At 40.1% G+C, this 16,191-nt stretch overlaps 1 protein-coding gene across 2 annotated transcripts in view; it reads right to left on the bottom strand.

Annotated features, from left to right (window-relative positions):
- OVCH1 (ovochymase 1) overlaps nt 1-5,950 on the bottom strand; it is an 89,676-nt gene extending 83,726 nt beyond the window's left edge. For both annotated transcript variants that reach the window (XM_021092126.2, XM_084956441.1), the window contains exons 1-4: nt 5,763-5,950; nt 5,016-5,134; nt 4,645-4,739; nt 3,730-3,902 (exon numbers count right to left, since the gene is read on the bottom strand). In XM_021092126.2, coding sequence (XP_020947785.2) covers nt 3,730-3,902; nt 4,645-4,739; nt 5,016-5,134; nt 5,763-5,838 — 463 coding nt within the window. In that variant the 5' untranslated portion in view covers nt 5,839-5,950. The remainder of the gene's footprint in view (nt 1-3,729; nt 3,903-4,644; nt 4,740-5,015; nt 5,135-5,762) is intronic.
- Nucleotides 5,951-16,191: the final 10,241 nt, after the last annotated feature.

Raw genomic sequence — 16,191 nt, 5'->3', positions numbered from 1 at the left:
AGAGTCCAATCGGAGCTGTAGCCACCGGCCTACGCCAGAGCCACAGCAACGCGGGATCCGAGCCGCCTCTGCAACCTACACCACAGCTCACGGCAACGCCGGATTGTTTTAACCCACCGAGCAAGGGCAGGGATCGAACCCGCAACCTCACGGTTCCTAGTCGGATTCGTTAACCACTGCGCCATGACGGGAACTCCAGGATTTTGTTTTAAACATTAAATTTGAGAAGTCTATTTGTGATCCAGGTAGGTGACCATTAGGCTCTAAAAGCTCTCTTAATCCCAGCAACTTATATAATATAGAGAAACCTGAGCTGGATACATAACATTTGGAGTAATCTTCAAGAAGATGGTGTTTAAAGCTCTGATCCTGAATAAGAGTGCTAATGGAATGAGCACAGGTAAAGAAAAGGTCCAAGGACTGAGCCCTGGGGTACTCCAACAATAAGTCACAAATACGAGAAGTCATCAGAGAAAGCTAAAAGTGGGTGTAAAAAGGAGGAGGAAAACCAAGGGACTCCTGGAAACCAAGTGAAGAAAATGTTTCCAGGAGAATCTGGCAACTTTGTCAAAATTCCTATCAAGCAAACTACTACATTTAGAATGGATAAGCAATGAGGTCCTGCTATACAGCACAGGGAACTATATCCAGTCTCTTGGGATAGAACATGATGGAAAATAATATGACAGGGAATGTATGTATATAGGGGTCACTTTGCTGTGCAGTGGAAACTGGCACAATATTGTAAATCTATACTTTAATAGAAATAATAAAATTAAATTAAAAATGAAATAACCTTGAATTATGAAATTAAAAAAAAACTTCTATTAAGTAAGCTGAGGATTGAGAATTTACCTATGAATTTAGCAACAACATGGACATTGGTGACTGGGACATGGTCAAATTTGGTAGAGTGGTGGAGGTGAAAGTCTGAATGGCTTACATGTCTAATAGACATCTCAAACCTTATACATACAATTATGAGAGCTAAGGATGAGGAGAGAATATTAACATATCTAATATAGATGGCTCTTCATAGAATTTTTTTATAAAGGGAGCAGAAGAAAATGAGTAGTTTATTTTAAGATCCAAATCTAATTGGAATTGTTCCCTCTCAGTATTTTGATGATCTTATTCTATTGTCTTCTGATTTTCATTACTGCTGTTGAAAAAATGGCTGTAAACTAGTTGTCACTGCTCTTTTGGTAATAAAGTTTTCTCTAGATTTTTCAAGATCCACTGGGGTTGGGGGATGCTTTAATTTTCAGCAGAATATATCTAGACATAAAATTATTTTTAATATTATAGTATGAAATTACTGAGCTTCTTAAATCTAAAGATTTGTGTATCATGCCACAGACATAGAAATAGACTTGTGGTTGCCAAGAGGTGGAGGGAGTGGGATGAACAGGGAGTTTAGGGTTAGTAGATGCAAACTATTACATTTAGAATGGATAAGCAACGAGGTCCTAGTGTATAGTACAGGTAAATATATCCAATCTCCTGGGATAGACTATGATGGAAGGGAATATAAAGAAGAATTATATATATATATGAATCACTTTGCTGTACAGCAGAAATTGGCACAACGTTGTAAATCAACTGTACTTTCAAAAATTAAAAAAAATTAAAAAGATACAAACTGCTATATATAAAATAGATAAGCAACAAAGATATACTGTATAGTAAGGGAATTACATCTATTACCTTGTAATAACCTATAATGAAATATGATCTGCAAAAAAGCTGAAACATTATGCTGGACAATTGAAACTAACACAACATTGTAAATCAACTATATTTCAATTAAAAAATAAGATATAAGGCTGTGCCATTACATGCAGAAATAAGTTTAATAGGAATCAATATCTAGGAAGAACAATATAACATCTTTCAAAGGAAGCAGAGTATTCACTTGGATGGAAAAATATGAATTTTGGTATCACATGTCAAAGAGTTCTTACACACCCAAGTAACATCCTAAGGAATATACAGGAAAGTTTACTTTAGTTGTGATAGCAGATGTTATTGTTATATAAATGTTCCAAGTCCTTTTCCAACTCTTAACAAAAGATTTGTGTCTCATGAGTTATGATTATTAATCCTCACTCACTTTTTCTTCAATTATAGGTAATAGGAGAGAGAAGCGCTATTTCTTCCAAAGCTCAAACTGGGTATTTACCATACTCCTTCAGTCTATCTTCTCTGTCTCTTACTTTTCTCTGTCTCTTTTGGATAACCATTTCAGACCTTCTAGTTGTCTATATATGACTTAATCTGATATCTAATTCAACTATTACATTACTAATTCCAATTATATTTTCATGTCCTTAGGTTCTATTGACTCTTCAAGTCTTCCTCTTCAGCTAATCGTTTCTTGTTCTTTGATTATTTTTTATAGACTTTAACTTATTTAAAATTATGTAAAACATACTTTATATTATGAGCCATATTTTAACATCTGTAATTCTAAAAGGTCTGATTCTGTTGCTGATTTTTAGACTCTCTTTGGTGGCAACTGTCTCTGCATGCCTTTTTTTAAAAATTTTTCTCTTTTTTCTCCATCTTATTTTATTTTTGTCTTTTTATGGCCACACCCCCAGCATATGGAAATTCCCAGGCTAGGGGTTGAATTGGAGCTACAGCTGCCGGCCTGCACCACAGCCACAGCAACGTCGGATCCAGGCAGCGTCTTTGACCTACACCACAGCTCAGGGCAACACCGGATCCTTAAGCCACTGAGCAAAGCCAAGGATTGAACCTGAGTCCTCATTATGGGAACTCCTCTCTGCATGCTTCTAATTGTGTGCCTACATTCCTTAAAATTTTATGGGAATACATTCAAGCTGAGATTTAAGGTTCATCTTTTCAAAGAGAATTTACAACATTTGCTTCTGCCAAAAACCCAATTACTCATCTAAAACAACTTTAAACAAGACTTGACTTGAAGTTTTGGTTGACAGGTAATGTGAATGCCAGCATTAGACTTGAATGAAGCCATGCTCAGGATTATAAATTCTTCTGAGAGCCCTCCACTGAGGGCCAATATCCCAAAAGGTAAATTTCCTTATTTGCTCACTTTATGTGGCATATTTTCCTTCTCCCCCCTATCTTTCAAAGCATCGCCTTTTAAGAAGCCCCAGGTTACATACATGGGAGGCTTCAATCAGACCCTCCCATTCCCTATTCTGCTTCCACACAGGCTCTGTGCCTGGCCACTTAAGGCTCTAAGCTCTCAAATCAAGGGCAATCACTTCATTGCCTGGCTAACTCCTCTGGATTTGTTTTCTTTCATTGTTTTGGGCCATTGAACCCTTCTCTTTCTTATATTTTTTTAAAATAGGTTTTTTAAAATATTATGTTCAGAATGTTTATTTGTGCTGTCAGATGTCTAGTCCATAATAATGATAGGATGAAGTCTCGGAGGACATTTTTAAATGTCCCACACTCCTTGACTAGAGCTGAGTATACGTAGATGGCCCAGGCAAGACCCTGGAGTGCTTAAAATGCTGACTAAATATAAATAATTTCTCGCTGGGACTTATAGTGTGTACAGTGCTTTTTATATGCTATAGATTAAACAAAGTTATTTTTAAAGGAACGATATTTAGCTATTCTAATATTACTAGATATATACACATAAATTAACTGGTATAAAATTAATAAACACAGTTTTGTACATTACTTTTTTTTTTTTTTTTTTTTTGTATTCTAACTTTCCCTACTTACCAAACTTGGCTTTGTGTTTTAGGTACAACAATGCAATATCAAAACTCCTGTATCCAAATCTGTTGTATTCCGGATGAATAATAATTTCTGAGACAGGAATATTCTGTTCTTCCTTATCCTTCTGAAAGAGGCTGTACTCCCCAGCAGTCACCATCAGACTCTTAATTTGCTTCCTAAAACCAAATACAAACGTTTCAATAAGTAGAGTTGTTTCCCCCTGGAAAGACTTAGTTTCATGTAATTAAATGAAAGTGATTAATGTACCTTGAGCATTTCTAAGTCTTATAAGAAGATGTATCTTTATTAATGACTACTATCAATTATCATAATTCCCTATAAATCATAGATATCTATAAAAAGTCATGGTTTTTCAATCAGAGTGTTTGCATTCTGTGAACCCTTTCCCATACCATCAATTGTCTCTTCTTTTGTACATAAACCACTTTATATATGTGGTACCATTTTTAACAAAATATAAAATATAAAAGCTGTTCCTAGAACTATCCTTCTTTCCCCCTTATTAGTACCCTCATTTAATCTAGGGTACTAATTCAATATCTGTCATTTCCACAATATTCTTCCCTCCTAATTACTGAAACTCAAATTATTAAAACATTGCTGCATCCATTTAACATTTGCTATTAATACATAATTAGGATAGGTAACCCCACCCCTACCCCACCACTACCTCCACAAATCATAGACGATATCTGCAGTTTTTGGAGTCTCTGTGATTAGTAGAGTAGGAAGCATGGGAAATCGGGGGATACACACAAAATTTTGGGAGATCAGGGAGGTCTGTGGGTGGGGGATCAGGTGGAAAAATCAAGACAGAGTGAACCTTGCATCATATTTAGAGCATTACATCTCCCAGTCCTGTTGCCATGGATCAAGCAATGGAAATCCACAACTCACTCGAGGCCAGCCAGGCAGTGTGCTGCTGTAACAACCAGATCACCTTGAATCAAGCTTCCTCCACAGAAGAGGTGCTCCCTCAATTTTAGGGAGACCTGCCCAAGAAGAAAATTACAAACACAGCTAGTATACATCTCCCCACAGATGTCCTCTCCTTCAGAAACATTTGAAATCAACTCTTCTGATACAATGTCATATTAAGACACTGATATAAATTGATCAGTAAGAGATTTCCTATGAAGTAAGCTTTTTGACAGGGAGATCAAATGGAGCCCAGAGAAAAATTACATGTTAACTGGAGTTGTGATCGTTGAAACAAAGGAAATGCTTCACTTTTCTCATTAAGAAATCAGTGTCTTTGTTATACCCACCTGCCATGGATGTTCACCCACTGTTGAGTTTCTCCAACTACCAATTCCAGAGAAGAACCCAGTTTCCAAAGCAGTTTCCTTACTTTTCAAATCAACTGCATGAACTCGGCACCTCAGTCCTGTGTGGGACAGCATATGAGTGACCTCTCTCTCTCTCCCTCTCCCCACAATCTGCCCCCCCCCCAGCATCTTATGTAAGGGTTCACTTTATCAAGATTCCACATGCAGATTTTCCTGGCCTGGTGTAAATGTTCTAAGTCACTGAGCTGTAGGATATCTACAGCTTTTCTTTTTTCAGGATAACCCCTTGTGGACTAGAACATGCTTCGAGACCCACCCCCCACCTCGCCGCCCTTTACAGCTTCGGCTGCCTTAATTAAAAAGACCTGGGTGCCATAGAATGAGGCCTTTCTCCCTCTATTGTTAGATTTGGGGCTTTTCTGGGAGGGTGATCATCACATAGCCAAGGGAGAATGAAAGATCCTAGAAAACCCATGCTGCTCCGGAAAAGCTATTAGGCTTTAAGTTACTTCTACTTGGTTATTTTTCCTTGGAGGAGGATAACCCACGCATGGTTAGCAGATGTGTCTAAAAACTTGAACTCCATAATCCAAAAGACTTCAGAAAGAAAATCAGGCCTGGGCTCCTCATGGGCCCACCTGGTCATTCTCCTTCCTGGAAGAAGGAAGGAAGTCCTCTCGCCGGCGCTCAGCGGCCCGAAGCGTGGGGACCCAGGGCCGGGCTCACCTGGGCTCGGCGGGAGACCGATGAGCAGTACCAACATCAGCGTCAGCAGAGAACCAGCCCCGGGCCGCGTCCACATGGTGCGGGCCCGCGGGGACTCGTCTATCCTCCTCAGACGCAGGCGGTGCAAACCCGAAGAGAAGAGGGTCTCCGGCCTCAGAGCTCCCGCTCGCTCCCGGAAGCGCCTGCGCTTTTCACTCCCTCCCTCGCCGGCGCCAAGGGGCAGCACCTGCTGCGCAGTCAGGAGCCCAGCTTTTCCTCTTCAGGACCAACCCAGCCACCCGGCCATTCAAGAATCAGGGCGCCCCTACCATCCGTCCCAGGAGACAGGGGCAGGATGGAACCCCACAGGCTCACAGGTGAGCTGGAGTCAGATGCGGGACCAAGGTGATCAGTGGCCCAGAACAGTTTCCGCAGGTGAATCCTGTCGCAGACCTGGAAGTGTGGCTCAAACCCAGGATCAAGTAAGCTGGGCACCCATACAAGACCCAGGCAGGGAGTTCCCACTGTGGCACAAGGGAATCTGTGCCTCTCTGCAGCACCAGGAGGCAGGTTCCATCCCTGGCCCTCAAAGTGGGGTAAAGGATCTGGCATTGTCACAGCAGCAGCAAAGGCCATAACTGCAGCTTGATCCTTGGCCCAGGAACTCCAGATGCTGTGGGAAGCCAAAAAAGGAGAAAAAAAAAAAAAAAATCAGCTCTCCATCTACCAACTGAAAAATGGATGAGCAAACTGAAATATCCATGCAATTCATCTCCTGATATTATTTGGCCACAAAATGAATAAAGTTCTGGTACAACTATAACATTGATGAATCTTGAAAAACAAACAGCAACAAAAAGACACAGACCAGCTGACCTCTGAAAGGAGGAAGGCTCTTGACAACTTGAGTACTTAATTGTACCACCCTGCTTCTAAGAAGCTTGTTAAAGACCCTGACACTCCAGGGTTTTCAAGTGGAGTGAATGTGAAAGGTCAGGTTTCTTCTGCTGTTCCTTTTCTGGGTGGGAGTCTTATCATTGGCTTCAGCGGAATGGGCCCAAGCTGTAGGGTTTGGTATTTGAGATCATGAGAATGAATTCATTGATAGTATTATCGTGTCAGCATCTTTTCAATAGTTTTTTTTTTTTTTTTTTTTTTTTTTCTTTTTAGGGTCGCAACTGCAGCACGTGGAAGTTCCCAGGCTAGGGGTCTAATCAGAGCTACAGCTGCCGGCCTACACCACAGCCGCAGCAAGGCGGGATCTGAGCCACGTCTGCAACCTACACCACAGCTCACGGCAATGCCGGATCTTTAACCCACCGAATGAGGCCAGAGATTGAACCTGAAACCTCATGGTTCCTAGTCGGATTCGTTAACCACTGAGCATCAACGGAAACTACAATAAATATTATTTTATAGTAAGTAATTTGCAATAAATTGGCTTGAGATTGAGAGGATGAATTTGCAAGTGATTTATAATTTATTGAAAAATGAGGGCAAGGCTAAGAGAATATTTTATATATGTAATAACTAACCTAGACATCAATCCCCCAGGCCCAGTTGTCTCACTTCTGTATAAAATAGAAATCCTCCCTCCTCTGAGGGAGGAGGGAAAACAAATTAGAGAGACAGGCAGGCTATAGACAGAAGAACAAGAAAACAGTCAAGGTGGAAGAAATGCAGGTACAGGTACAAGCATATGACAGTCATCTGCGGACAATGGCCCCTTTAACAGCAGAAGGGGAAACCTTAGGGCAAAAAGCTTAGATAGTGTGATTGGCACCTAAACTTGAAACACATTATCTCAAACCTTCTTGTCTCATGAACCTAAAAGGGGTTTCTGTGGTTTTTATGTCTCAAATCTTATAATGATGAAAAGCTGTCCTACATAGTGGATATTAACCATATGTGGTTATTTAAATTATTATTAACTAAAATAGGAATTCCTGGAGTTCTGTCATGGCTCAGCAGAAATGAATCTGACCAGCATCCAAGAGGATGCAGGTTCAATCCCTGGCCTTGCTCACTGTGTTAAGGATCCTGTGCTTCCCTGAGCTGTGGTGTAGGTTACAAACGCTGCTCAGATTCCACGCTGCTGTGGCTGTGGCATAGGCCAGCAACTGTAGCTCCGACTGGACCCCTAGCCTGGGAAACTCCATATGCCACAGTTGTGGCCCTAAAATAAAATAAAATAAAATAGGAGTTCCCATTGTGGCTTAGCGGGTTAAAAACCCTACTAGTATCCATGAGGATGAGGGTTTGATCCCTGGTCTTGCTCAGTGAGTTAAGAATCTGGCATTGCCAAGAACTGTGGCATAGGTAGTGGATGTGGCTTGGATCTGGCACAGCTGTGGGTATGGTGTAGGCCAGAGGCTACGGCTCCGATTCAACCCCTGGTCTGGGAACCTCCATATGCTGGTACAGCCCTAAAAAGAAAAAAGCAAAACAAAACAAAAAAAAGCTAAAATAAAAATTTAGTTCCTCAGTCACACTTGCTACATTTCAAGTGCTCAACAGCCACCTGTGGCTCATGGCTACCATATCCGAAAACACAGACGTGGAAGGTTACCATCATCACATTAATTCTCTTGGAATGAATTGTTCTTAAGAGTAGCAGCACTTTAAGCATTTATTTTAAGTAATCACATCTTGGGTGACAGTTTGAGTAGATGACTCCTGGGTTTCAAGCTCGGGTGTCTGGGGGACACTGGTAGGGGGCTTAATAAGCAGCCCTTCTCTGAAAATAAAGTGGTACATCTGGGTAGTGTAAAGGAAGTCTCCAGGCAGTAGATGTCTGACCTGTGGCCCTCACCACTCTCTTCTCCCTTTGGCTTTCACTGTAGTGATCTCACAAAAATGACCATAATCATCCTTGGCCCCAGGGGCACACTACTCTCCAATAAAACTCAGACCCTCCAATGGACCCCAACTCCTCTCCTTCTTAGGTCAGATTAAAGTCATTAGAAAGCCTTTACAAAAGAAGATAGGAGAAGGAAAGAAAAAAATGATCATGTGCTGTGCTAATACAGCTGGCCCCACAATGTTGGTGTTCATGGCTAACCTTCTCACGAAGCTTCACCCCTTGAAGTCTTGTGCACATGGTACACGCACAGCTTTGCAGGATCTTCAGCGGTGTGCTTCACACCTGGAAGTCTCCATGGGGCTGGGCATTGTCTCATTTCCTGTTCCAGCACATCTCTTTGTTTCCAGAGTTAAAATTCACATCCTCAAGTGAGACTCTGTCCTTTTACACAAAGGATTGGTCCCTGTCCTTCTATACAGAGGAAAGGCCTGACCAAAAAAAATGCCTTTCCATTAAACGGGAAAGGAGCCCTTCAATACAAATTGCATATATACTGAAAGTCAGGCCATTAGTTTTAGGTTTAAATTTGCTAGTATGAAGTATCTGTTCAGTTTGTGTGATGTTGAAGGGTCCAAATGGAAGGATTCTCTTACGTTAAAACAACAACACTTTAGAACAGGAAAGGATGTCAAGCAGCATGGGCTGGACTAACCTAAATTGGATTGAAAAATCTGCCTTGAATTTGAACATATCTTCATTAGGGCAGCATGATAACCATGTGCCACTGCAGGCCTTCTGACTCTTGATGGAAGCCCCAACTCTAAAGATAGTTGTAAAATCAAGAATATTAGGAAACTGACCCATGAGCAATGAGCAAATCATGGGTAAATAACATTATATTTAAACAAATGTTTTTCCCAGCCCTGGTAAACCAGTAGTCTAAACTCTAGAACCTTCTCTAAAGTCCCACAAGGCCTAGAAATCAGAAGTAACATGATTATTGGTGACTTTAGAAACAGCCGTTTCATTTGAATATTTGTTGTAGAGACAGAGATCACTAGGATGCAGAGAGAATGTGAAGGATGGAAGTCGAAGGAATGGGTGAAGACAATTTCTTCAAAACATTTGGCTGGGAAGGACATAGTGGGCTATCAGCTGGAGACAAAAAGGAAAAGGGGAAGATTTTTTTTTTTCTTTTTAGGGTCACACTCACAGCATATGGAGGATCCCAGGCTAGGGGTTGAATCAGAGCTACAGCTGCCAGCCTACACCACAGCCACATCAATGCCAGATCTGAGCCGCATCTGCAACCTACACCACAGCTTGCAACAACGCCAGATCCTTAACCTACTGAGCGAGGCCAGGGATTGAACCTGCATCCTCATGGATGCTACTCAGATTTGTTTCTGCTGAGCCATGGAAAATGGGAACTCCCATTTTTTTTTTTTTTTTCCCAAATGAACTTGATGGAGGTTACCTTATCTGTTTTAACATAGAAGAAAATTGACCAAAGCCAGCAAAAGGAAGAAATAAAAAATGAAAAGAGGTTAAGGAATGAGATGACGTTTACAAGATGTGATACTCAGGGCACAAGGCTCTCTTTTTCTATTGTAGCAACAGGAGAGAGGGGAGAATTGGATGCAGGTAAGTGTGTAGATGGAGTGCAGGATACTGAGGGAGTGCTTGCTTTCTACCTTGTGTTTACTCAGTAAAGAAGGGAGTGAAAGCCTCTACTCAGGAAGATGAGGAACAGGTAAATTCTGAATAATCATCGTGCAGTAAGAAAAAAAGAGCAAGAAGCACACAGAACAATGCAATGCATGGATGAATGAATGAAGTAATGAATGGAAAGGAAGAAAGACGGTCTTTATTTTTAAAGTGGCTGCCTACTGGTGACACGGCCTTCAGTGGGTACTAATCACGGAGCACTTGAGAGATTGAAATAAGACATCATTATTTTCATCATATTTTATATAAAATAGACATTTCCAGAAATTTTATTTTGGAAAGACCTAGGCAAAGTGTACATAATCAGACTTAAATGGGAGAAATACGTTATGGGAGATAAATTTCTAACTGCCACAGCAAAAGTAACCAAAATGTACATTTATATACAACTGATCAAAGCAGGGAAGAGAATCATTCTGAACAAAGAACAGGATGCAAGTATTTCCCTCGGACAAAAGGAGGGATGGGTGGGTCATAGCAAGTCAAATGATTTCCACATTATAAAAGCAAGCTATGGCTTCTACAGATATTTTAATTCTTTAAGAGAAACTTTTTAAAAATCTTTTTTCCCCCAGAAACATAAGAAAAGCACTAATTTTTATGTGTACAGACTGCAAAATAAGAGTGGTTACCTCTACCATGTTAAAGCCCCTGGGCAGTACAGTCCCTTTTAGGGTGGTTTGTGTATGTGTTTTGTTGCAGTGGTTATCTTAATGAATTTCTAAAACAAAGGACAACACTTAGCAGTTATCTTTGCTTCAGAGGCAGAGGGCTTTCCCTTTGGATTCAAGGGACCCAGAGCTTGATAGGTCCATAGAATGAAACAGTCCTTTAAAGGACTACAAACATGACTGAGACATTTGGTGTCTTGTCCTGGGTGAGTTGGCTCCTCAGTGGCAGAGCAGGACTAGAATCCAGATCTCCTGCTTCTTGGACTGGGTCTCCCCTTCCATGGACCAATAAGACACAATGCACATGGGAAACTTCCAAAGGTGACACAGCATGTGAATCACTGAGAATGGGAAAATAAATACTCCAGGATTTCTGAACAGACATGTCTTTTCAGTTTGGGGAAAATGTTGATCTAAACTTATAAACTAATTCTGACCACATATTGTGATGGGTGCTAATTTTACAAGTTACATGCCCTAAAGGTTTTAATGGGAAGGATCCTTGGTAACCACAATGAAACATTTTTATGTAAGCCAACTGATAGGTATCGATTCTGTTGTGACTTTTTATTTTACTGATAATAAGCCATAGCTTTGATTAAATTTATTTTTTTAAGTTATATGGCTCTACTTAAAAAAAAAATAAGGAAGGAAATGCTATTTTTGGAAGCCCTGTTTAACACATTTTTTCACACCAAAAACTTCAAGAGTAATCATAAAATGTTAAAATATTTCCCCAATCATTTTTTGGCATTGTAAGTTTTTATCTTACTCAATTACAGCCTAAATACAAAATTTGACAGGTATTTACTCATTTAAAGTGTCAAAAGATGCCATTTAGATAGTTAAATTTTGCTATTATTGGGAGATACCAACATATAATTTAATCAAAGTAAATGTGATTTGGAAACCAGGAAAAAATTTAAAATAAATAAAACACCTCTAACTATATTTGCTTAGAGTGCTGTTACTAATATCCTATAGATTTATTGATCTAAGGTATATACCCATCACAAATCAGAGCAAAAGCTTTTTTTAAGCTGATTCTAATGAGTACAAGTAAGAGATAATAAACTGACAAACCCTATGACCTGGCCCCATCTATGAGTTTTGTATACTGGGCACCTTGTCTGTCTGGTACATTCAAACAGCAAAGAAACTCCTCTCCATCTGACAACCAAGAATTCTGTAAATATTAAGGTCAAATTATAGGTCATTTACCACAAATGCAAAACTGCCACACCCAACCCTCCTGTTTGTCAACCTTGGAATAATAGCCTCAACCAACCCATTGTGCTGTTAAGTCATTCTTTAGAATTCTGGGGCTCATTTTAGTCTAAATTTTAAAAGTGAAAATTGTAAAAGATTATAAATATCTTTGGAAAAGTCATAAACTCTAAGTTACAGCCTGCAACGATTCTACAGCCTAGCCGCATATTAAAACTACAACCTGGGCAGCTGGGGTCCAGGGATGTCCAAAAGCACGCAGGTCAGCCTCCCATCCAGCTACAGCTGACAGTACCCCTGTGTGAGGAAAAAGATCTCAACTATCAGCTGAATGCAGCTTTTCAGTCTGAGGGGCCTAGAATGTTTAACACAGGCAATACAAAGGCCACATTTGGCTTTTTATTTTTAGAACAGTTTCCACAGAATGGCTTGGATTTGCTCATTTAGTCTTGAAAAGCAGGTGCAAATCGCTGCAAAACCCTGTATCACACAAGGTGCCACTTGGTGAGCATGTCAGACTCAGGTGATGGGGGGTGTGAAATGCTGTGGGAGTTTGGAATCCAAGTGCTAGGCAGTCCTCTTTGCTTTGTGATAGGCTTCAAAATAAACAGATCAAAAAGAACATAGCTTGGGGAGTTCCCACTGTGGCTCAGTGAGTTAAGAACCCAACATAGTGTCTGTGGGGATGCAGAGTCCATCCTTGGTCTCACTCAGTGGGTCAAGGATCTGGCATTGCCACAGGCTTCATCATAGGTCGCAGACATGGCTTGGATCCTGTGTTCTTGTGGCTGTGGTGTAGGCTGGCAGCTGCAGCTCCGATTCAACCCTAGCCCAGGAACTTCCATGTACTGCAGATGTGGCCTTAAAAAGGTAAGAAAAAAAAAAAAAAAAGAAGAAGAAGAAAAGAAAAAACAGAAGAAAAAAATATAGCTTAGGTTTTCCTAAAAGAAAATTTCTTTTCCTCCAAGGTATCTGGATCTTTGGTTTAGCTCATTATGTTCCATCACTGAACCAGGTTTTATGAATACCATTAACAGATGGGAAACATCTGAAACATTTCAAAAATCCTGAATAATTCTGAGGATTGAAATAGCTTGTAAAGCCATTCCCATGGCTCTGCTATTGAAGGACATGTGAAAGGACTGATAGGAGAATTTGAAGGAAAGGAGAACTGGCTCCAGGTAGGGCAGCAGGGTAGGTTAGATAGACTGGCAGTAGGAAGAGACTCTGTACTGTGAAGTGAAGCTGAGACAAAAGAGCCAGTGCTGCTCAGGGCAACAGTCACAAATTAAACTCTGCTCATTGAATCAAGTGTTCATTCAGCCAGACCGAAGCCACTCCTGTCTTGGCCTCGGCCACCTTCCCTCCTACCAGGACCCAGTGTGAAATGGAACTGCAGGCCCCTTTGTTCAAAAATTACTTAGCACGTCAAGCACAGCATTCAACCAAACACAAGGTGCTTCTGCCTGCAGGACCCTGAGGGTCTGCAGAGATGACACATCCATGAAGCTGGCTCTGCAATTTCAGCTCAGAAAGGGACTATCAGGAGTTTCCTTTGTAGCTCAGTGAGTTAAGAGCCTGACCAGTATCCATGAGGATGCAGGTTCAATCCCTGGCCTCACTCAATGGGTTACGGATCTGGTGTCGCCGCAAGCTGTGATGTAGGTCACAGACAAGGCTCGCATCTGGTGTTGCTGTGGCTGTGGCCATGAGCCAGCAGCAGCAGCTCCCAGGCAACCGCTAGATCTAGTAACTTCCATATGCCACAGGTGAGGCCCTAAAAAGAAAAAAAAAAAAAAGGAAAGAAAAATATTATCAACTCACACGCCAAGCAAGCAAACTTTTGTTAAGGGCACCTAGATGGATGTCCAGGACTCGCCAGGGCACTCCATTTTTATTTTAATAAGGATGAATTCCACATATTATTTCATGTTGCAGGAGCAAATAAAAATAGCTATAAAAAACACTTAATCTTTTGAAAAATAATATGTGATTTATTTCCTTATAGTCACCACTCAACTAGGAAATCTATTTTATTGGCTACATCTTAGGGAACATATTAACTCAGGACAGAAATATCTGATCCAACAAACAATGCTTACTTTTAAGGTTCAAAGAGATGCCAGTGTGTGCAATGAGACAGAGTGACAGAGAGAGAGCACGGGAGAGAGGGGGAGGAGAGAGACAGAGATGGAGAGATAAGCACCCAAAAGAAGGCAGAAAATATCTCATAAAGGCCATGTGACCCTTTCCTCTCAGAAACTTTTTAGGCTATCATAGCCATTTCGATACTCCAACAAATGTACTCTCATATTTTTAGCATCACTTTTAGGTGAAGCATAATTGTTTTTTTCAGAATTTTGGGCTCAATATATTTGGGGGGGGGCACAACCAAAGCATGTGGAAGTTTCTGGGCCAGGGATCAAACCAGAGTCCCAGCAGTAATGATGCCAGATCCTTAACTGCTAGGCCACCAAGGAACTCCCCAATTAACTTTTTTGTTTGTTTCATTAACTTTCTAAGCATGAGATTTTGTTTCAGATTATTCAAAACATTGTAATTCAAGTCCTAGATGCTGCTTTTAGCTAGGGACTCATGTTTCTCAAATTGGGGGCGAAGTAGTTATTTTACAATAAATATGGTAGTACATTTCTTGACCTTAGGACTATAGAAGTATAATTTGGGAGAGGAAATTATTTTAAAATAATGAAAATATTTTAAATGAAATTTTGGATAAATTTATGACTTTAAAAGACTAAATACAAACCTTATAAAACTATTAGAAACAGAAGATCATAGTGGTAATATATGCATTGTTGGATTACTGATAGACACAAACAGATGTATGTTAACTCAAATTCTGTAATCCTTTGCATTTAAAATATTCCTGGCACTATCTCTTTCCAAAGAAATTTTTCTTCCTTTCACCTAGATTTACCTTCACAAAAAATAATAACATAGAGAGGCAGTGCTTTCTGATATTGGGGTTGAAAAGAAGCAGAAAGCTTCTTGCTCTGGCCTGAACATGTCACAAATGAGGGCCTTTAGGCTATGATATGTGTATGACACTTGGCTTAGCACTGCAACAGCACTGCCCAGGGTGGTGTTTTAAAAATATTATGATGAAAACCAAACTAGAATCATGTGATCCAATTTCTCCAACTACAAAATCTTTTTTTTTTTTTTTTGCTTTTTAGGGCTGCACCCTCGGCATATGGAGGTTCCCAGGCTAGGGGTCTAATCGGAGCTACCGCTGCCAGCCTATGCCACAGCCACAGCAACGCCAGATCCAAGCTGCATTTGCGACCTACACCAGAGCTCATGGCAATGCCAGATCCTTAACCCACTGATCGAGGCCAGGGATCGAACCCACCACCTCATGGTTCCTAGTTAGATTTGTTTTCACCGCGCCATGACGGGAACTCTCCAATTACAAAATATATTACCAAACGGACACTGGCAGCTGATCCTGAATTTGTTTGGCTTTAACAAGTTAATAATCAATACAGACTTTCTGGAGGGGCTGTTAAAACTTAACTACTTTGTAATTTTGTTTTATAATTTTTGTATGATCAGTTGTGGAAGCTGCTATGAAAACCACTATGTACAGAGAAAAAAATGTATGTATATATTAAATATTTTATAAGTTATGAAATAAATAACACTGAAAGACAAATGTCAAATTGTAAGGTCAACTTTGCCATTTCTATCTTTTAAATATAAATATATATATATTTAAATTATAATTATAGGTCTTTTTTTCTTAGATTTTTTTGAGCATTCTCCATGAAATCTCCAAAATTACAAACACAGAATTAAGAACTCCGGTTCTAGCACTCATATTTTAAGCACAGAATTCTCATTAAGACTAGGAATCAATAGGGCTCCTTTCCATCTATTTAGACTCTATGAAGATCTCTGTAATATACTGTAAAGATTCCTCAATGGTTAAATATATTTTTAAAAAATAATAATCTCAGAACATCTGAATGTTAAGATAATAAAGTAGAACATTTCTCTC

Source organism: Sus scrofa, chromosome 5 (genome assembly GCF_054392235.1).
Source record: "Sus scrofa isolate SSC_HxYL_T2T_F1_AM1 chromosome 5, Sscrofa_HxYL_maternal_Yorkshire_Landrace_v2.0, whole genome shotgun sequence".
Classification (NCBI taxonomy): Eukaryota; Metazoa; Chordata; class Mammalia; order Artiodactyla; family Suidae; genus Sus; species Sus scrofa.
Note: the sequence above shows the minus strand (reverse complement) of the source record. Positions and strands in the feature narration are given on the sequence as shown.